This window comes from Rissa tridactyla, chromosome 12 (genome assembly GCF_028500815.1).
Source record: "Rissa tridactyla isolate bRisTri1 chromosome 12, bRisTri1.patW.cur.20221130, whole genome shotgun sequence".
NCBI lineage: Eukaryota > Metazoa > Chordata > Aves > Charadriiformes > Laridae > Rissa > Rissa tridactyla.
The window spans coordinates 4,577,674-4,599,331 of NC_071477.1; the positions used below are offsets into that span (position 1 = coordinate 4,577,674).

Genomic DNA, 21,658 nt, shown 5'->3' on the forward strand with positions numbered 1-21,658 from the left:
GTGGGCAAAACGTGGTAAAAGGAAAAAAAAAAACAAAACAACTTCCCTGACCGGGAATCGAACCCGGGCCGCGGCGGTGAGAGCGCCGAATCCTAACCACTAGACCACCAGGGAGCGATGTAAGCACTAGTAGCCTGCCAGACCTGACCCTAAGACTAGACAGGGAGACTAATAGGACAACAAAATATGGGGGCTGCAATGGGGCTGAGGGCTGAGCATGGGGGGAGGCTGTAACGGAGCTGAGGCTGAGCAAAGGGCTGAGCATGGAGCAGGAGGGGGGCTGCAACGGGGCCGGGGGCCCAGCGTGGAGTTGGGTCTGAGGGCTGAGCATGGAGCGGGGGGGCTGCAATGGGGCTGGAGCTGGGCATGGGGCTGAGCAGGGGGTTTGAGCCGAGCAGGGGGCCAAGCATGGGGAGAGGGGGGCTGCAACGGGTTCGGGGGCTGAGCAGGGGGTTGAACAGGGCCTGGGGGCTGAGCATGGGGCTGGGAGCTGCAATGGGGCTGGGGCTGAACATGGGGCTGCAGCGGGGAAGGAGGCTCTGGTGGGGCAGGGGGCTGCAGCAGGGCAGGGGACAGGACCAGCATGTCACCTTTGGGCTGCAGACTTGGGACTTCGCTGCTTTTCCAGGTGGGGGCTGGAGCACTGAGCCCCCAGCGCTGACGAGCATCGACCCTCAGTTTTAAATTGGGTTTGTGCAGCAACTTCAGCATCGGCGCTTTTTCTCGGGGCACTGCACCCAGCCTGCCGCCTGCGCATCCCCGCACGGGCTGCCCGTGCTGAGCCAGTTGCTTTTAATGAACAAATGAGCACTTACAATTAGAGGAAAACAGGTATTTTTAAGATTAAGAGGCTGAGTGCTTTTCCCAGATGCTCACGTTTCTCGGTGCTCCTGGCCGCTCCCTGGGGAATGCTGCTGTTTCCCACCGGTGGTTTTGCCCCATCCAGTGTGTCCCAGCATGGGTGACCCCAGTGCTGGTGCGGGAATGCTGCCCAGCACCGTGGCCTGTCCCACCATCCCCCCCGCTGGCCTGTGACCTCCCAGCATGGCCCTAACAGCCTTTCCCGTCTGCTGCCTCTGACTCATGTTTTAAAGAAATGAAGGATGATGAATCCCATTTGCCAATGGAGTCATCGCCATTAATCACACGCCTGCGTCCTCTCCTTGCTCCGGGCCCATCTTCCTTCAGTGGTGCTGATGTCCCATCCCCAGCTCCGGCACTGATGCTCCAGAGGCCACCCGGCATCTCTCCCCCTCCGAAACACCGGCAACGCACGGGGCTGCCCAGCACCAACCCAACACCTTGCACAGAGTCTGCGCCCAAGAAGAGCTGCTGAGCCCACCCCAGTGCCCACACAGGGCCAGCCCCGGCTGCTCACACTCACCGGGCAGCAGCGAGCGGCCCCAGGCTGGGAACCCTGGGCTAGCACTTGGCTCTGGACGCTGCCCGCTCGGCCAGGAACACAGCCCCGGGGCTGGTTTCCCAAGGGGACCAAGCGCAGGCTCCCGGAGCACTTGTGCAACCCCTCGCACGAGCATAAATGTCAAATTCCTTAAAAAAACACTTGCTGCAGTTTTGGCTGGTGGTCAGGGAGTGGTGCCAGCAGGGAAAAGTGGCTCCTTCTAGCTTTTTGCAATTAATTACTTCTCGATTCTGCTGTTTATCTGCTTGTTCCCACTTGGTGGGGTGGAGCAATCTGGCTTCTCCTCACCTTCAACACTCCTGATAAAGCCCCTGCACCTCGAGCTCCTCTCCCTAAGCCACCCCATCTTCAGGCATGGGTGCTCATCCTCTCCTTTGAATGCAGATTTCCCTGGGATGGCTCAGGTACCCCAGTGCCCTGCACTGGACTTTCCAGAACTCTCCAAACCAGGTGATTATGCCACAGAAAACGAGAGCAAGGGCACGGGATGCTGTGCTGCTCAGCCACCACATCTGACCTCGTGCTTTGGGGTTGTGGAAGCTCCCAGTGATGTAGGAGCAAGGGGCCAGTGCTTTACTGGGATGAGAGCTCTCATCTTCTTCCTCATGGGCAGGAGGCAAACTTCCCACATCTCCCAGGAATTGTCTTCATTTCAAGACAAGAGAGTGAGCCTGTCCCTAGGTGTTTGTGGTGGCAGTGGGGATGATGACAACTGCTGAGTCTCTTTCGTGTGTCACCACACCCCAAAACGTGGCTTCGGGCTTCCTCGGCAGCGCCAGCTGCTCTCCCTTCCCCAGTGAATCTCAGCTCCCTCCTGTTTGCTGGATGCTCACCATAACAGACCCAAATTACCCCCTCAACCCATCCAGCGCAGCATCTGGGGCTGGTAGAGACACCACTGCATGTGCACCTGGCTTAGAAACAGGCCATTTGTGTCACCTGGCCCCATGCTTCACAAAATGGAGCTGGCAGAGACGAACTGCAGCAGCGGGAGGTGCAGGGAGAGACGAGCATCGCCCCAGGGAGGCGGCAGCACCAGAGGCTCCACCATGGGAAAAACTTCTCGTCAGCTACCGCTTCCCCAATCGGTAACATCCACTCAGCATGGACCCCTCCTCGAAACACGGGAGCAGTCAGGGGAGGCCCAGCAAGTCCCCAGCGATATCGAAAGAAAAGGAAAATCATGCGGTAAAACCAGAGGAGCAGGAAAGAGCAGACACTGGTTTGGTTGCTGGCTCTGTCACTGCCTGCAAAGATCCCAGCGCTGATGAGTCTCTCACACTGGCCTCGTTAGCGTAGATTTAATACCAGGATGTTTCATTTAAGGGAAGAAACAGGAAAAAGAGGGAGGAGAGAGAAGTGACTCTGAAAAAGCTCCAGGACAAACCTTCTGCAGGCTCCAAGGCGGCAGGAGGGACGCCCCGGGACAGCGGCTGCCCTGAGCCCCTCCGAGCTGCTCTGTCGCCCTGAGGCTGTTGGCAGGGGATGAACAGAAGAGGAGTATCACTGTCAAAGCCTTCTCCCCCTGTTACCACAGAGCAGGGGGGCACTCACAAGGCTGCCGGGGCTTCATGTGCTCCTCGTCCCGGGTTTTTGCAGGGAAGGAAGCTGCATCCCCCGTCCTTTGCACGGGATGCTGCAGTTGGGAGCCCAGCCCTGAAGGAAACCAGGGGTTTGCACCCGCAAGAGCTGCCAGGAGCACACTCAGAAATGGGGAAATGACAAAAACACTGTCAAGCTCGTAACCAGGAAAGGAAGGCTTAATTAACCTTCCTTCAAAACACCAGAGATCCTGTGCTGGAAGGGACTGGGGGGGTGGCAAAGTATGCCCCCCCATGCCTGGGGCTGTCACAGGGGAGCTCAGGGCCCCAGCTCCGCAGCCCGGGCGCTCCCTGCAGCGTGTCTCCTCCAGGACTGGGGGGGTATCACACCACCCGCTTTGCTCCCAGACACAGCTGCGGAGGTGTAGTTTTAACTACGGAAGTAGCAAAAGAAAAACTCTCAAAACAAACAAACCAACCCCCAAACCCCACAAAACCAAAGCCAAAACCTCACCACCAAGCAGATGCTTCAAACCCCGCCAGGCACAGCACACTGAGCGGCTACAGAGCTCTGCTGGCCTCTCTCACAACCTATTTGCCTGCTCTCTGCTGCCCTTCTGAATTTAAGAGAGCAGCTCCCAACTCCAGTCATACATTCACTGCTCCCCCTGCACCGTTTAAATCAGTAGCGACTGCCAGAGCTTCCAAGAAGCCGATTCCCTGAGGTATCACGCCATAAATCCTAGCCAGCGCCACAGCTGCTGCTTTTCCACACTAGAAGTTTCTCCAGCCTCAGCGCCCACTGCCAAGGTTCGCACTGTGACCCCGGTCCCACGCTCCGAGCTCAGGAAAACGGCGTGAGGGAGCTGGAGACGTGTCTGGTTCCACCTGCGGCACCGGTGGTGAAGGGATCAACGTGATGGTACTTGGAGAAAAAGCGTGGGCTCATGGCTCTCCAGCCCTTGGTTGAGCGCAGGTACGTCTCAGGAACCAGCTGGCATTCGGCATCTTGAAAAGGAAACATCATAACGTAAATATTTAGTACATCCCTTCCTGAGAAAGCATCCAGAGAGCCAGCGGACAAACAAGCCAGAGGGATAGAACAGAATATTTCAGTTGCTTCTCGCCTCACTCCGCTGCAGGCAGTTGGTATTTGCCTGACAAGTTCATAACACGCACCTACAAGCGGACTTCAGTACTGTTAGATGGAACAAGACAAGAACATTCACCCCATTTTCTCCCAAAGGAATGCTTTATTGACAAGTTTCCTCACTATTTATCTGTATAGAGAAACAGTTCACTACCCAAGCTCCAGCAGTCCCCGTTTCACTGGCTCTGTTCCTCGCAGGGAGGCCAGTTTCAGTCAAACAAGGAGCTCCAGTAAATGACACTCTACACTCCACCTACTGCCAGTACATCTGCCTTCTAATATTTCATCCTGTGTCCCCAGGTCTGCAGAGGGAGGGGAGCAGGGGTGGGGGAAACAGATTAATCAGCAGCTAAGTGTCAAAACTTGCTTCTCTAAAGAAGGGTCAGAGACGGTTCAGCGCCTCCAGGGTGGTAAACCACTAAAACTACCCAGATATGTACATAAGCAAGTCTAAAGACCTGAGTAAGTCCCACTTCGCCTCTAAGGCACAGAATTGCTCACTCCAGGTATTTCTATGTGGAGGCACCTCACCTAGAATAAGATCAGGCCTCTAGAAGAGAACTCGCACTTTTTCAGCTCCTGAGCAATGAAATTGGACATCAAAAGAGCAAAACATCCAGCCTCTGGGGGAAGCGGTTGAGCTCCATTGACTCTCTGCCAGTTTTGTAAACCAAGGTTAGAGCCAGGGCTTTCAAGTGAAAAACCCATCCAGTCACAGTCAGATGTACCAGATGGAGGAGCCCAGAGAGAGCAGAACAGAGACCCTCCAACACGGTGTCCGTAGTGCTAGAGACAGCTTTGGCCTTTTTAATCTGGCCCTGTTGCTAGCAGCCTTCAGAAATTCTTCCTCCAAGAACGAAGGCGTAAGCTGAGAAGGGAGAAGCAAGTTTCATACACTCAGGAAATGGAGTGCACCACTGAATTTAACACAACAACTGGCTTATAAGCATGCTGCTACTACTGCATGATGCAAAACTCCAGTGCTCAACATCCAGCTTTATAACCCTTGCAGTCTTCTCTATAGAAAAAAAAAAAAAATCATAAACGAGTAAAGCGTAAGGTGATGTAAGGCTTGCAATTCAGTTTCAGAGTCCAAGGGAGCGTTTCCCTAATATGATGCCAAAGCTTTTTTTTTGTTGTTGTTTTTAAGCTTTATTTCTTTAAAGTTCATTGCATTTAAAAATAAAGATTTTTAGTTTTGTTAAAGCTAGAGCATTAGTGTAACAACGAGGCAGCTGCTAAGTGAAGTTTCCCTTTTGGGAGCCCAGAAAAAACTCAACTGTTTACCCCATTTACCAGCCTACTCCAATGGGAGCCAGAGAAAACAGTAACAGGAGAAGCCTGGGAGCTCACGGAGAAGCTGCACGGCATGCCCCGAACAGAGACCGTAGCCAGAAGCTGAAGCTAAGATGCCCATGCACTTGGCTTCTCCAATAACTGCGCTCCTCACACTGCTCAGGGCAACGTATCTGTTCCAAGCTAGGTCAGACAAGGGAAAACTGTTTTTATCTATACCACTGGCATTTCTGAGCTACTTTAAGGAAACTCCATCTTACATGCTCTCCCAAGAGGACAGCAGTGATACATTTAACCTACAAACTTTAGTGTAAAATATTATTTTTGTGTACAAAACTTTGCATTCTCTTTATTTGACTTAGATCCAGCAGCAGTGTCTATGAATGAATGATGGATCTCTCCAGACTGGCTCTCAGCCCCTTCTAGGATTCGCATGTTGTTGCTGTTGTGAAGATTTGGGAGGGAGGGGGCTGGCTCTTACAGTTGTGCACAGCCGTGCAAAGCCACATCGCAGGTCTAAAAAGGAGCGTTGTCTTGTGGAGGGTTGTCTCCGGCTCCCGAGGGGGAGTGGAGGCCATCGGTGCTGTTTTCCCTGCTGCCCACCACTCTGGACTGAAAGGAGAGAAGAGGGAGTTAGGATAACAAGAAACCAGGACGGAGAATAACAAGTTGACTCCCCCTTGTCAAGGTCACCTACTGTAGCAAAGACTTCACATATCTGAGAGGCCGTTTGCGCAAATTCTAGTCTACAAGGAAAACATTGCAGAAATTAAAGTTTCTGCATGAGGCTTCACCCTACGTGTTTACAAGACAAAGCAGGCTGTTACCTTTATGGTCCCAACTCTATCTTCGAATGACTTGAAGGTCGCAGAATTCCTTGAAGAAAGGAGAGGGGGAAAAAAAAAAAACAAAGAATAAATCAAGACAAGTTAGTTCTTAATTAAATCAAATCGTACAGTGTGACTGGGCTCTCTGGCCTCTCCCATGCAGTGACAGCGGCACCCAGAACACTTCCAGCTCCTCACAGCCTTTGGCACAAATCTCTCAGGCATATCAGACAAGAATGCCACGTACAAACTCTGAAGGAAAACATTTATACCACACGCAATCCACTCAATTGCTTAAGCTAAAATGTTAAGGGAAACAAGTCCTAGTTCACTAGGGAATCAATGCACAATAAGTAGAGAAGAAACTAGCTCTTAAGTTTTACCAGGCTTCCAACTAAAAGCATGCTGTCTTAAATAATGGAAAGGAAAAGCTGAAAAGGATTTAAAACAAAAGGCTTCAGTTTTCCATATTACATCCCATGGGCAAGACGGGCAAGGGCTGTGTGCCTGTACCTATGGGCAGCTTTATTACTACAGGAGTGATCATTTGCATCACGAAATGTTCATAAAAACCACAGTGTAATAAATTACTCAGAGTATTTCTTATTTCTAGCAAGAAATCCAGGTCCATTGTTTGACAACATAACAAGCTCCTTTACTTGCAAATGATTCCAGGGGAGTGCTCAGCACTGAGCGCTGGGACTGGGCAATTACTCACACAGAGCTGCTCTCCCCAGGCTAAGCTGTGGGAGCACTGGGAGATGACTAGCCTCATCTAAGTTATTTTCGTTCAAAAGAGTCACTTTATATCTGTGCCTATAAAATAACCTCTGTTAATCTGGAACGAGGATGAAGAGAGAGAGGGCTTCTGTGGGCCTCATCCAGCCCTGCCAGTCGTTTCTCCTGCACGGAGATCACCACCTAATGCAGCACAAGGGCACGTGAGAAGGGCACTGAGCTTCCACGCTGGAGACTGAGGGTTCAAGTTAGGATTCATCTTGGTATTAGCAATGGCTGTGCAGTGCGTTGCGAGAGGAAGACTGTAATCCCTGCCCTGTAATCCCTGCAAGCTGCAAATTTTAATTAGACTTTGGTACAGTTGCAACACTGCATTTAACACCTGTGTTGTTCTTGGACTAATAACCATAAAAAGAGATTGGGTAAAAAAAACCACCCTGAATTACTCAAACTGCAGGACGTGGTTACCCCATACACCAAGTGGGGCCTGCTTAAGAAGGAAACCAGTTGTACAAGTCAACCAAAAACCCAGTAACAACAGTCAGCTGTACTCTCCCACCAACCCCACTCGGGAGACACGGGTATTTGCTACATTACCTCATCGCTGGCATACTTATCGAGTGGCGAATGGAGTAACTGCTACTCGGAAGCATTCAGAATAAGGAGGAAAGAGTTAAATGACAATTTTAGACAGACACTGTGCAAAAGCAGCGTACCCCTGGTTCTTAAGCACTCACTGTACACACACAGCCTGCTGTGGACAACCAAAGCGGCAAGAGCCAGCCCTTTCTTCCCTTATTTAACAGCTGCAGCCCAGAACTTAGTTTTTCTAGACATAGGACAGTAAGCACAAATATTTAACTGCAAACTGCAACTGTGATACAAAAGTCAATTATAGGGCATTGGTTTGTGACAGGTTTCTCAATCTGTGTCAAAAGTGTAGGCAAGGCTTAAATAATCAGCTTCCCCTTTAACATCTGCAAGGGCCTGGCATAGAAACATCTGCTCTTTTAGCAGCCTTGAAGAATATCTTACCTAAAGGAATGCGAGAAGGGGTGAGCCCTGGGAGGAGCCGCAGGCAGCAGGGAGAAAGGGAAGCAACAATCAGACACTTGTTCAGATCTCAACACTAAATGCAGGGCAGCTAAGCAAGGACACGGTCATAGGATCATAGGGCAGCCAAGTCAACTACCCAGGAGGAAGCCTCTCAAAATAAATTGTGGAAGCAAGCAGAAACCAAATGCTTTTCATTAACTCAAGCCAAGCTGAGACATTTTTCAGAGAACAATAACAGCACCTACAGCAACTTAAGAGCCAGGGTGCTCGGGAGGGAAAGGAGTGGGTGTGCAACAACAGCAACCCCCCCCCGAACATTTTACCTACCCCTATCCATTACTTTCATGTGATTTTTTTATTTTTTAAGGGCACGTTTTCCTAACCTGAGGGTTTTATCAAGCGCTAAATAATTTGGTAAAGATACCTCCTTTCCCCATTTCCCCCCCCATGAGCTCTCACACAAGGACAGCATTGCTAGGACTCTGGTTGAGAATTTCTGTAACAGGAACCTGCAACAGATACCTGCACACTATCTTGCCAAGCCTGCAGATCTCAAAAGTTACAGCTCAGAGAACAAACACATCTCCGCATAATAAAGATAAAAGCATCTGGATAAGAGGTATCATGTTTACCCCACAACCTTCTTGCCCGTTTTTAGGTTTCAAGGCAAACTACCCGCCCACAGGTTACCAGATTTCCACAAGTGATTTTGCAATGCAGTAGCATCTCGGTAGTCTGAAATAACAGACCGAGATTTCCTACTTCTAGTAGTAAGATTACTAGGAGGCTCTAAAGGAGCTTCTTTTACCAGAAGCAGTGTTTTATTCCACTTAAATATAATTTTTGTCTCTGCAGCAGGAAGCAGTCATGGCAAGTTGGATCTTAAGTACCTTGGAAAGGGGTACACGGGCTGTTCTTTACAGCCAGAGCGAAGACGTTAGGCTTTATGGTTTTATTTCCCCATGCATCCAAGTCAGCTCTTTGGCAGGGTAGGTAGACTCCTTGAAATGCTGTCTTTGCATGCAAAATAAGTTAACTTTCTACTTACTCTTGCTTAAAGGAGAACACAGATAACATCCATCCATGCATCATGCTACTCTGTATGCAATACCACAAGCACTGGATCATTTGTTCAGTATCTTGGCCCCGACACAGCAGTAACCCTTTTCCTCCTTTCACAAGGATTTAAAGTTTATGTAAATTCAGGAATTTGCAGGCACCTTTGGGGCTCAGGCTAACATTTCACAATGAATTTGCTTGTAGTATTATGTACAGCAGCAAACTTCAGGCAACGTGAAGTGTATTGTGGGACATAAAATGACAAAGCAAGCTGTTATCAACAAAAAGAAAACACTTCCAATTTAGCAGTTTACTAGGGTCAGTAAAACGCAGGAACAGAACGTCTAAAAGCCAATTTACTTTTTAACTGTAAGTGGAGACAACAGAAAAAGCTGAACTGGCCAGAATTTGGAAGAGTCCCACCCACTAATTAAGCTACATTTTCTCCCCTCAAGGCAAGCTAATACAGCAGCAGCATTAATGCAACTGGCGTGCAGTTACCGCATTATCTTCACAACGTCTCCTTACAATTCACAGCTATAACATTTAAAGTTATTTTGACCAGAAAACAGCAACCCTAAAGACTTAACCCAGGGACACATTACTTGTATTTCATAGCACTTTGGTCCAAGCATTTTTAATGGAATTATGACTACGCCCTCCATGTATTGGAGGTGTTTGCCCCATTCATCGTGCCTTCCTTGCATTTATCAACCGGTGAAGGCTGACTAAACAAGGAAATCCCTTCTGTTATCTCAACACTTCCAGTGATGGAAAATAAACCTGCTTTACAAGTGAATTTGTAGTGTAAGAGGAAAAAAGAAAGTACAGTAACAGAGGTTGCAGTGTAGGCTATGAGGTCTGTATGGATTCTCTGGGAAAAAAAGATCACCCCCACTTGTTCAGAGACGTGATCACAACAATACAACAGACTTCACTCCTCCTCAGCTCTGCTCACATATCAGAACACCAGTCACAGTTTCACCTGGCAAGGGTAGGAAGTGGGACAACTCCTGCAGAAACTTATGCTCAGAGTTAAACCTTATTCAGAATCGTAAATATCAAGACTTGAATGCAGTACAGGAGACAGAAGTCTGTTTATATGCAGACAGAAAAACTGAAAGTCTTAACAAAAAATCATTACTGTGTTCCCCCACAGGGCCACATAAAGAAAGCAAATCCTGCTGAAATAACTTTGGCAGGGATTCCCGAGTGATAAGACAGAAGCTGCCTCTATTTCATAATACATCACCCAAGGTATTAGCTATAAAACAGAATGCAGATGTTTAAATTGGTGATGAATGCTGAGCAATACCACTGCTGCAAAGGTCTGACTTGTTTGTAGTCATCCAGGCCAGCATCCACAGCCAGTTTTCACTACGACTATGTCAGAGCAGCTCTGTCACCAGGAGTAACGAGCACACTCTTTCAGCCATGCATCCTTTCTTTCCATTACCTGCTCCTGGGATGGCACAAACATTTCTGCAGCTGCATGGTGAACAGCATTCTCCCAACCAAAAGACAACAGGCAGGACAAAGCCTGCCAAAACGGCTTCTTCCAGTGGCAACACTGGTTCACAAGTTACCCGTTTGGTCCCAAAAGCACAGTTCCCATCCTTTGCCACAACAGCCTGACCAGACTACAGAAGTTTGGCCCCAAATTTACTTCACTTTTCAGTTTAGCATAACATGTTACCACCACATCTTGTGCCAATATCTGTAATGTACTGTGATTACATGCAAATCTCTTCTTCCAGCGGACTAGGCAGTTTCCAGGAAAGAAAAGTTAAAACTTGAATACTGCAAAGGGTAGGAAGCCAGCTAGTCCTCTGCCAAATTCAGAGAAGTGAGCTACTGAAAACACTCACCAAAAATTACCCTCCAGGAACACAGTAAATAACTCTGAGGACAGCACTAGAATAAATCAGTACTATGTGATCAGAGGCCAACAAGTTCTTACCACTTGGATAGTCCCAGCCACAGTGGAATAGGAAATTCCCTACAAAGAATGACAGCTACCCATTCAATCCAAGATCTGGTACAACATGTTAAACACAAACTCTAAGAATACTTCCCCAGTAGCCTAGACAGGCTGCAAATTCAGAAATAGCTCTCATTCTCATTCCCAAGAAAAAAAACAAACAAACATGGACACGGTATTCTGCATGGAAAACTTGAACGTTGCCAATAATGGGGAAGCAATCTTTAGCTTAAATTTCTGAAGATGAGGTAAATCACCAATTCTAACCTTGAACTTTGCACAGCTGAGAAACTCAAAGCAAGAACCTCAGTCTGCAACCGAGGGAACCAGCCCTCTACTTTCCAATTCAGAGAGGTTTAAATTTGCAACCCCTTCAGCGGTCATCTGCTTAAGCAATCGAGATAACCACCAACCACAAGAACTTTTTTATGTTGTCACGATCTTCTGAATCAATTAGTATCTTCCAATCAACATGACATAACTGTGCCTGGAAGGCATACCGCCCTTCTCCAAGGAAATTTGACACACAGGACTGGAAACTGCATGAAATGCATTATCCAGACTTTGCCCCATTTTAAAGCATAACAGAGCACAGGAGTGATGACCCCTTTCTAATCCTAAACAGTAACGCTGAGAAAACACACTTCCACAATCCAATAATGAATGGAAAAGGTAAGCTTTAATACTAGTTTCTTACGTATGATGTAAAAGCTGCAGTGAAACTGTTGGATAGTTAAAAGGGGAAGGCTGCTAAAAACGTTCTGTCAGTTCTCCTAACCCAAATCAAACTTAAATGCCTTAGAACAGATTTTATCCCATGAAGTCTTTAATAAGTGTTCAATCTGTCCTAAACTGCGATGTACAAGGCTAAACAGGAGAAGGTAGACCATCAATAGCAATGTACTTCCAACTAAGCAGAAAAATGGAAAAAAGCCTAGTTATTGTCTAAAGTCTCATTACTGTTTGAAAACAAGATCAAAGCACCAGAGCGCAAAACAGAAATCTTACCTCATGTCACCAAGTTTCCTGCTGATAACAGAACCTACATTGGAAAGGGCTGCTGAAGTCTTCTGTCCTGCCTGGGAAAGGGTTTCTTGGGTCTTCTTATAACTAAATAGAAAAAGAACATCATAAATTGAACTAATGGGTAGCACCTGAAAGCAAGAAGCACACCCTCCCCTTCCATATTAAAGGAAAGAAGCTAGGTTAGTGAGCTGCACTGACTCCACTGAAAGAGGCCCTTCCAGTCTTGCACATATTCAAAGACTGGAAGTTTTAAGGTGGCAGCAAGTGTAGGATAAACCTTTCTATACACTCACTTCACCATTTTGACCATATGTTCTTAAATCTGACAAACATGGGGGGGTGGGGGGAAGAAAAAGAATGACCAGCCCCAAATTCCCATGTGGAAACACCATAGCATCGGATCCTATTTGCTCTACAACTATCTTTTGGTCTCCTTGAAAAAAAATAAGTCTATGAACCTATTCTACAATAGCCTTGTAGCCTTGAAGAAGTTATAGCATTTGTTGTAGTGTTAGGTTACAGAGGAAAGAGGCAAGAGTAACATCACCGGATAGGAAAGAAATAGAGGAATCTGCATTATCTCTACAACTTGCTGTTTAGAAATAAATTGGTAGAGAAGTTTCCTATCAGTTACCATTAACCACAATACATAAGAAGTCTGACAGCTCGTATTTGTCAGCTGATTACATTTCAGTTTGTACCAGAGCTGGAGAAGACAGACACTTGAGAACCGTTGTTTCCTTCACATGAGACTAGTCTCAGGAACAAAGATTCTTTGAGCCACTTTCATTAACTGATCCTCTCTAAGCTATTCCACAGTTGGTGATTAACATCTAGATTTATGGCATTCTTCAAATTATTAAAAAAAGAAAAGACTTAGGCTGGAAAACAAGTCCAACAATTTAAGGGAAGTTTTCTTATTCCAAATATTTCAGCTTGAGATTATTTTTTTGCCTGACTAGGATATTTAGAAGGGCATTATAAACAGCCTAACCTCCTTTCTCATGCCTGAGCTCCCAAGCCTAGAAGCACCACGATGACAGCTGACTTATTTATATCTCATTCTCTCCAGACAGAAGTGCAGGAGACAGCACCGCAGCACCTGAACTGGATTCAAGCAATACCAATTACAACATGTTGGTTTTTTGGTTGTTGTGGTTTTTTTTTTTTGTTTAAGACCACAGCCAAGTATCAAGTATTTCTGAATCAAGAATGTATACAAGACTTATGCAGAAGAGGGCAAAACTGCATCAGCTTTACCTTCCCTCTTCCTGCTCCTGAAAGAAAATTCCTATAACAAACACATTTTTCAGACCAATTTCTCTTGAATTCAGTGACCCCAGAATAACCTGAGTGTGGCCCAACAGCGAGGTCTCAACACTGTTTCTCCACAGCACAATCTTTTGCAAGAAGCAGTCATTTAAGGACAAGTCAGGAGTGAACTGGTCAGCACCAACACCGCTTGCTCTTACATGTGCCTTCCTATCGCAATAGCTGTGGAACCCTAGGGCCAAAGTTGCTTTGGAAGAGGAGGATCTCAAACCCCTTCAGCAGTCAGGCTCCTCCCCAGCTGACTGAGTCCTATCATGGGGTTTGATTTACAGCTGCCTAACAGAAACATCAAAGACCTCATGCTCACTGAAGTATGTTGTGCTAACTTCTACATCTGCTTGGCATTCAACTCTCAGAAATCAGCACTGAGCACCAGAGAAGCAGTGAGAGGAATGGTTTACAGACTCAAAGGACACCATCACTTCATGCACACACTGCAAACTTCAGCAGATAAAGGCCAGAGATTTTCCAACTGCTTTTTCCACACTTGCCAGCTGTATTCGTAAGAAAACTGAAGATCTAGCATTCACGCGCTGCTCCTTCTGACTAAATGTGCTCCTTCGCAATGCCAGCACAACTGTTTGTGCTGACACAGTGATCTAGACCAAGGAAACGATGCGGCTGAAATATAAACTTGGAAGAAGAAAAGACAGCAGCAGCCAGATCAGATCGCCAGCAGTCTAATCCTGCATCCACAGCTCCCGCACACACGTACACACCTCCACCACTGCAACGCAGGAGGCAGAGCCAGGAGAGTGCAGCCAAGATGAGAAGCTCTTTAACCCAGAACTGCTGTCAGACACACATGTGGAGCTGCATCTGTGACAACCAGGGATCAGGTTATACAAGACTTTAATGCAACTTAACTACGCCCAGCCCTGACCTAGAAGCGCAACTATTCTCCTTGCAAGAGACACAGCCAGGTTTACCATGGCTTTAAATTCACAATCACTCACTTTTTTCCCTTAGCAGCAGTACAAAGCACAATAGAACAATCCAAATCTGGGAGTAAATAAATAAATATGAGCTCTGATTAATACCTTGCTCTACTAACAGGCAGCTGGCAGCAGCAGAAGCTGCAGAAGTGACCTATGCCCTATGGCGTTCATCCTCTGGTACTCAAACCAGAGGATGCACCCCTCTCCTATAAACCCTGACGGGGAGAAGCCAGACCTGCACCCTCAAATCCTCCTTTATCCATTAATACCAGCTTCCCCTCACTTGCTCTTATCCAGCAATTGCCATTTGTGTGGTCTGGTTAAGTACACAAACCATCGAAGCCATCTTGCATCCTGGTTACAATGAAACAAGCTGGGAACAGATTGGGATGATTTCTGTCCTGTCTATGTACTGCTTGCAGAGGGCAAGTCTGTGGCCAGGATTGGCAACTACCAGGAAATTCAGCAGCACACCAAAGCACAATAAGGTCAGGAGTTCAGCCCATTCCCAGTTCAGTCAGGATGCTCATTAGTTACAATGCAGAGAAACTCTGAAACAGGAAAGAGGATGCGTTTGCATAAAACCCCCAAAATATATGAATAAAACCTCATCCTTGGATTTCTTGAACTTGACTCTTCACATTTACTGAGCTTTAGACGGAGTTTCTGTTTTCTGTTTGTTTTCTGAAACGTTGCTGGGATCATACCTTTCAATCCCCCTCACTTCCCCATTTTAATCAGCATCTACCTTGCTAGCAAGAATTGTCACTCTGTCTAGTGCCAAAGCAAGCAGGAAAACTAGCGTGCCACAGCTATTCAGGCTTTAAGTGCTCTACAAAAGCACGCTTCCGCCACATTTCTGGCACTTACTATGTACAAGGAAACAGACATAACGAGACGTTTTCTATTCTAGCAGGCACACCCAGGGAGGAACTCTGATTAAACACTGCTGGAGTCAGTCACACTGTCACCAAGCACAAAAACCAAGGTCATTCTACTTAGCAAGTGAAACAGTGACAGTTTACACCTTCTTAATCTAGAAAACATACACAGAACATTGAAAGTAGACCTGCACACTTGAAAGTTTCTTCTGATACTCCTACTTTTTATCTCTGCTCATCTTTCACCCACCTCACGAAGAAAACCTTCTGTTCACAGACACGCTGCCAATAACAAGCCAGCTCAAAGGACTGGATTTCATACTCCTACCTCACCATAGTTTAAATCAGTTCAGGAAACAACACTACCTGCCTGCTCCCACTGCATCACTGCAAAGGATTCCCCGATATACTGTGGGAAAGACGTAGTGAGAAGGACAAAGGCTAACTTCCATAATATGCTTCCATAATTTAGTCCAGATGAGAATTTAATGCTAGGCATTTAATAAAAACGTGGCTGAGGGACCTTCACAGCCAACAACTGGAGTATAACAGCTGTGAGGTTTAACCCATTCAAGTCCATTTGGGCCCCAAAGTGCCAGAACAATTGCTTTGGACACTACAGCTCTATTTGCTCTCATGAGGTACCACAGCAAAAACCAAAGCTCCTGCTTCCTACAGAGCATGTTGAGGGTAAGAAGAGGTCAGTCTGGTTATTCCACAGCTTGTCAGCTGAAGATATAACATGTGGTGCAAAGATCTCAGCTACCCAGTGGCTTCAGCCAGTTCTCCTCTGAGAGCAGGCAGACTATCACGTGGACTAAAATGACAGCATTCAAGTACTGACATAAGGAAAAGCTCCCTCTCCCAGAAAAGGCGTTTATTGGGCTAAAAAAGTGATAGCTAGAAAAAAGAAATGTTTAAATAGGCCTAGTCAAAGCAGAGGAACTGTGAGAAGGGGCACAGATCGTTAGTGACAGCAGACTCTCATGAAAGCATTTGCTAACGCTGAAGGTTAAGACACTCACGCTTCTGATTGAGTTAATTTTTCATTCCAGTCCTCCAGTGTGCTGCTGGCTGAAAGATATCTACAAACACAATGGAGGTTAGATACAGTGCCGAGACTTACTACAGATGCTTCTTTTGACACTTCCCACATTATTAGCATCTCGTTACAATACCATAGGTTTTATTTCTCTGACAATAGCTTCCACCCTTCTCTGTTACAGCCAGAAGGAAGAGAGCTGTTGTTTGAGCGGGGGAAGACACCTAAAGCCCTGGGTTCTTCCTCATTTAAGCACATTCAAACCCTGAGCACAAAGAAACAAAGCCTGCAGTTTAGGTGTCAAGAATTCACAGACTTTGCATCTTCTGTTACCTTCCTACATGCTGTGTGGTGGCTATATACTAAGAACACAGAGTAGTGAAATGAACTCAAGGCCAAAAAAAAAAATAAATCTGACTGCCACACCCAAAGCTATATTTTACCAATATAGCATGACCTGGATAAACCATTAAACTTAGTTTCATTTTCTAATCTTTAGAAATCATGTTTTGCTACATAGAAAACAGTACCTTAGGGGTTATGAGAATTAACACTGCAGGTACAGAACAAATACAAGAATCACAGAAAGCATCTGCTGCCAGCTCAGACAACACACCGAAGCGCTCAGAGGAGGTGACGTTTCACAGGCAGTCCACACCACCCAGAAGTATAACTCTCCCCAATTAGATCAGTGCCATCTTGCCTACTGACGAGACATTTCCAGCCCACATTCTCCTCTTAGCTAAATAATCATCTCCTTCAATACAAGGCATAGAAGGGAAAGAATCTTCAGTGCAGAAAACATTCAATGTCTCCCTTACGTTCAGCTATGCAGCAGGAATCAAAGTGATTCGTGTCTCTAATATGAATGGAGGTCTAATATCATCAAAGAATGTATTCTAGAAACAAAAGCAGATAGATGTTCTTTGTCTGCATTTCTCACCTGCTCATATATACTGCAAAGACTAAAATTCATGGCTTTTAGCATTGATATAATCAAAAAGGGTCACATACATCAATGCAGAAGAGCCGCTACATGGCAACTTCCAAAAGCTAATATATATATTTGCATTTGCACAGCCCCTATTTTCAGCTACAAGTAAATGCCTTCAGGCACCTCCCCTGTGGCTGTACAGAAAGGCAATAATCAAACTGATTCCTACCACATCTGCTCACAAGAAGAGAAATAGTTTCACAGTAAAGATACGAGTTTCACTAATAAGACACCCGATAACTGATTAACCTACCAATAACCAGCTAAAGGGAAACTGTGGTTAATTTTTTGCATAATTTTTTTAAGATGTGGTCTGGTAACTGATTGGAATTTCTATTCTGCAATAGCAAGACTACAAGAGAGATGATAGCAGGAACTTTTACTCATCTCCTCTGCAACTGAGGAATGCTTATAGCTGGAAGCCAGGCATGCTGCTAATAACAGTCCTGCTTCACCATGCCTCCAGCTCCCAGTCAACCCCTGATGCCTGTGAGAACAAGTAGCAGCACAAATCGGGGAACGCAGCAAGGAGCAAGGAGGTGTTGCTGAGGAGCCCGAGGCACTCACAAGTCAGACTGTGTCACTTTGTCATTCCACTCTCCAAGTTTCTCAGATGTTTTCACATAACTAGAAACAGAAAGTGTTAATGAATATAACTTCAATATTCATTTCTTAGAAGACAATGACACAGATTTCAGTTACAAAGGAATAACAGAAATCAGGCAGGGGTGTAGGAGGGAAAGATAAGGAAAAGACTAAACAGTGAAGTGAACAGCTCAACAATCTGCTCTGCAGTAACACTGTCAGTAACTCCAAGTCCCAGTGAAGTTACATGAGACTTTTTCGACTGAACGATCTCTCTATGGGCACCGAGAGTCCCTTACATCTGGGCACAACTGCAGGGTCAAACTCACCTCTTTGAGTCTCCTTTTGGCACTGTCAAGCCCTGCAGTGATCATGCCCTTAATGCCTATTCAGGAACAGTCAGTCTAATTTCAGATCTTTACACAGAAATGACTATGCGTAATGCGCACTAGCATTACAGAATTTTTTCCTAGGAAGTGCAGGCTTTTTAATTCAGCCTATACGACTCTGGAAATAGCTTCTAAACTAGCACTATGCAGCAGAGCTTTGAAACGTCTTGCACTTCTCTTTGAGCCTGACTTCAGAACAAGGTAGCAGTTGCCTGCATCTCAAAGAACAGGTAGAAATGGACAAACTGAACTGTTAAGTGGTGATCTAGATCTCCAACATCATGGGAAAGAGCATCCAGCTACAATTTATCCAGATCACAGACATGAAACTTCTGTTTATGCCGACATAAAGACATTGACACACGATAGCAACAAAATGAATGGTTTTGACTGCCTTTTACTCTACAAACCCATCAGAGCAAAAGCCTGCAGCCACTTGGAAGAGTCCTGGAATATGCTGCTGGGAAATAATTAATATAGAGTCATATTTAAATCTGAAACATGCAACACAAGTAACACTTACGCAGTGGAGACTTGGACATCGTGCCAGCTTTTAGACAGGTTTTGCTTCAACCCATCCAAGGGAGTCAAACCTAGCTTCCTCTTCAGCTCTCCACAGTGCCTCTCTTTAGCAGCCAGAACTTGCCTGAGAGTACCAATTTCTTCTTCAACCTTAGAGAGAGGTAGAGGTTTGGCCTAAATCACAGCTCAATGAGATTCTGAAAACTAAGCCAACTTTCTACCTCCCTCAAAATTAGCAAGACTTCATTAACATGAATTTAAAGAATTGTTAGGAACATCAGGTACATGCAGAACCATTCAACTGAACATGAAGGGTGCTGGAATGGGAGGCCTATAGCTCAGACTTCAATTGGGAAAATATCCATACAAGTCACTGTACTGGCGACTTAATGGCACCAGGATTAACAGAGCTCATTTCCAGCTTTGTAATTTCAATGGTAGATAGAAATCAGTTGCCAAACCTTATTAACTAAGCTTTCTATCTCATGATTCTTTTACTCTGATGTCATTAAAGCAAAGAGTTTTTCCTCAGAAATCTTTCTTACAACGTTTCCAAAGTACTCTCAAGTTATTTCCATGCAGAGAGGGTTCATTTCTACTTTAACCACAGCTCACCAAGATGTGCCTGACCACCCAGAGTAGCAAAATCCTCCCTTGCTAGAACTTGCAAGTCAAAGAATAAAAGAAAGGACTAAGAAGAACAGCTGCAATTATTTTCAGCGACATTTCAGATAGAAATTATAAACTGAGCTTTAAACCCCCAAAGGCGCCCAAAATTGAGGATATTACATTACAAACCCTCAGCTCTTCAAAAGCATGTAGGCATCAAAAATAGTTGGCTATAAAGTGTAATAAATATTTAAGAGAAAAAGGTAGAAAAAGAAAGTATGTGAAGTGCTCCATTGTTTCAGCTTCCTAAGGAAAAACAAATTTCTTTTGCTTACCATTTGTTTAAAGTGTTTTCTTGCTTCAAATGAAGCTAAAAGCTTAGATTAAGCTCACAGCATCAAAAGCCACTTATTTCCTTACAGCTCTAAATTAAGTTGTTCTGGGAAAGAGCAGGCAACATACCAGCCACAGTGTTTGAAGTATCTGCCAGCTTTGTGCATTTTAACAATTAGGCAAGAGATCCAAAGGTAACATCACTGCAAAATTAAAAAAAAAAAAAACAACAACAAAAAAAACCCCAAGTCCTCCTCCGGCAGCTTTGTTCTTCCGCAGTGGAGCACAACTGCGTCCCCTGACAAACACCAGTGCCCCATTACCTTAGCCAGCTCAGATCTCAACTCCTCCTCTTCAGCGAGAGTCAGTCCCTCGGGTGCAGCGGTCCTGGCCGAAGCCGCGCTATCCACAGGAACATCTGTCATGGCATCCGATAGCAGACCTTTGTTGGGAGAGTTAAGGTTGATATCTGTCACAGACAAGGAGCAGAGGGCAGACAGAATGAGCAGCCAGCAAGCGAAGCAATTTATGCAAACCCGGGCAGTCTGATGGGAAAGATGAAGACGGGGGCTTCACAGAGAGAGGAAGAGAAACCTCCAGCGGGGTTTCCTCCATGAGCATCTCTCATAAGCGACACAAGCACTGCTCTGCTTGTCAAAAATAGCTCCTCTGCCCAGCACCAGCTGCTGAATACCCGCAGGGCCCATGCCAGCCGGCGGGGCGGGGTGGGGGACGGGACGGGACAAGCCCTGGAGAGGTGGGGACAAGCCCCGGGGGCTGGGGAGGGGGACCCTGGGACGAGTCGCCAGCGTCCTCCGCGGGGCCCTGGAGCCAGCAGCGCCCAGAGAGGCCCACAGGCTCGGCGTCTGCCGGGCCAGCTCTCTACTCCCCGGGGGCCGCCCTTCCCCTCATAGCAGCCGCCCCCCATCCCGTCTCCCCGGGGGCCGGCTCCCCCCTCACGGCAGCCCCCCCGAAGGGCCGCCTCTTCCCTTACGGACGGCGGCCCCCCGTCTCCCTCGGGGCCGCCTCTCCCCTCACGGCGGCGGCCGTCAAGGCCCGTCTCCCCCATTCCGGGCCGCCCTTTTCAGGGCCCGTCTCCCCCCGTCAGGGCCCGTCCCGTCCCCGGGCGCCCCCACCACAAGGCGACCGGAGGCGAAAGCCCGTCCCCGGGGGCTGAAGCGCTGCCTCCCTCCGCCGCCCCTACCCTGGCTGGCACTCTCCATGGCGGCACCCCGGACCCGTCCAGCCGCCGCCGAAGAAGAAGGAGAAGAAGCCGCCGCCGCCGCCGCCGCCGCCACCACCCCCCCGGTGACGCAATCAGCGCCGCGCCGCCCCGCCCGCTTCCGGGGAGGGTCGCGGGGAGAGCGCGTCACCCGCCGCGTCGCCACGGCGACGGCGCCACGTTCCCTTCCCCGCCGGGAAAGGGCGGGGTGACGTCACGGTGCCGGGGGTGACGTCATGGTGCTGGGCGGTGGCGGCGGTGCGGTGCCGCCGGACGGAGGAAAGGGGGCAGCAGCGGCACGGGCCGCCCGGGGCCTGTCACCCGGCCCGGGGGACCCTGCGGCCGCCTTCTCCCGCCCTGCTCGTTAATTAACCCTGCTAATTGGCCGCGGTAATGAACCCCGCTGCCTGCCCTCCCCACCCACCAGCCCCCGCAGGGTTTGGGGCTCCCGGGTGGGCCCCCAAACAGCCCCCTTCCCTCCACCGGCACATCTGGGAGCCGTGTCCCACCTCCAGATGTGCCTCACGAACGCGGGTTTCCAGGAGGTGCCACCTGCAGCCGCCGCAGAGGGAAGCGATGGCGGGAGAGGAGGGTTTCTCCCTTCCTCTTCCTCGGCCCCCGGCCACCAGCCCGCTCGGTCCTTCTGCAGGGGCTGGAGGGGCAGCGGGAGCCCAAACTGCCCCGGCGGCGCAGCCTCCATGTCTGCTTCGGCTT

The 21,658-nt window shown here is 47.6% G+C and overlaps 1 protein-coding gene and 1 non-coding gene across 13 annotated transcripts; both read right to left on the reverse strand.

Annotated features, from left to right (window-relative positions):
• Nucleotides 1–42: 42 nt before the first annotated feature.
• On the reverse strand, nt 43–114 carry TRNAE-CUC (transfer RNA glutamic acid (anticodon CUC)). The gene has a single exon. It is a non-coding gene; the product is annotated as a tRNA-Glu (tRNA).
• Nucleotides 115–817: 703 nt separating this feature from the next.
• TPD52L2 (TPD52 like 2) lies at nt 818–21,102 on the reverse strand. 12 transcript variants are annotated; one of them, XM_054218224.1, is made up of 9 exons: nt 20,927–21,088; nt 20,046–20,191; nt 18,782–18,930; nt 17,852–17,911; nt 16,274–16,333; nt 12,080–12,181; nt 6,238–6,286; nt 5,892–6,022; nt 3,834–3,972 (listed from the first exon to the last, which is right to left on the reverse strand). In XM_054218224.1, exons 1-8 carry the CDS (start codon nt 20,943–20,945, stop codon nt 5,927–5,929), a joined length of 681 nt encoding a protein of 226 aa, XP_054074199.1. In that variant the 5' UTR covers nt 20,946–21,088; the 3' UTR covers nt 3,834–3,972; nt 5,892–5,926. The 12 variants fall into 12 exon arrangements, with proteins under 12 accessions (XP_054074193.1, XP_054074194.1, XP_054074196.1 ...); XM_054218228.1 differs by lacking the exons at nt 3,834–3,972; nt 16,274–16,333 and adding exons at nt 7,573–7,614; nt 8,011–8,037 and having other exon boundaries at nt 5,241–6,022; XM_054218218.1 differs by lacking the exon at nt 6,238–6,286 and having other exon boundaries at nt 818–3,972.
• Between the last annotated feature and the right edge of the window lie 556 nt (nt 21,103–21,658).

Excerpts from the sequence above, each read along its gene's own strand:
- TPD52L2 (XM_054218218.1), bottom strand. Across the intron at positions 16,334-17,851 it reads AAAGTGACACAGTCTGACTT|ATATCTTTCAGCCAGCAGCA; the intron begins GTGAGTGCCTCG and ends TTGTGTTTGTAG. Across the intron at positions 12,182-16,273 it reads AAATTAACTCAATCAGAAGC|TTATAAGAAGACCCAAGAAA; the intron begins GTGAGTGTCTTA and ends TTTTCTATTTAG.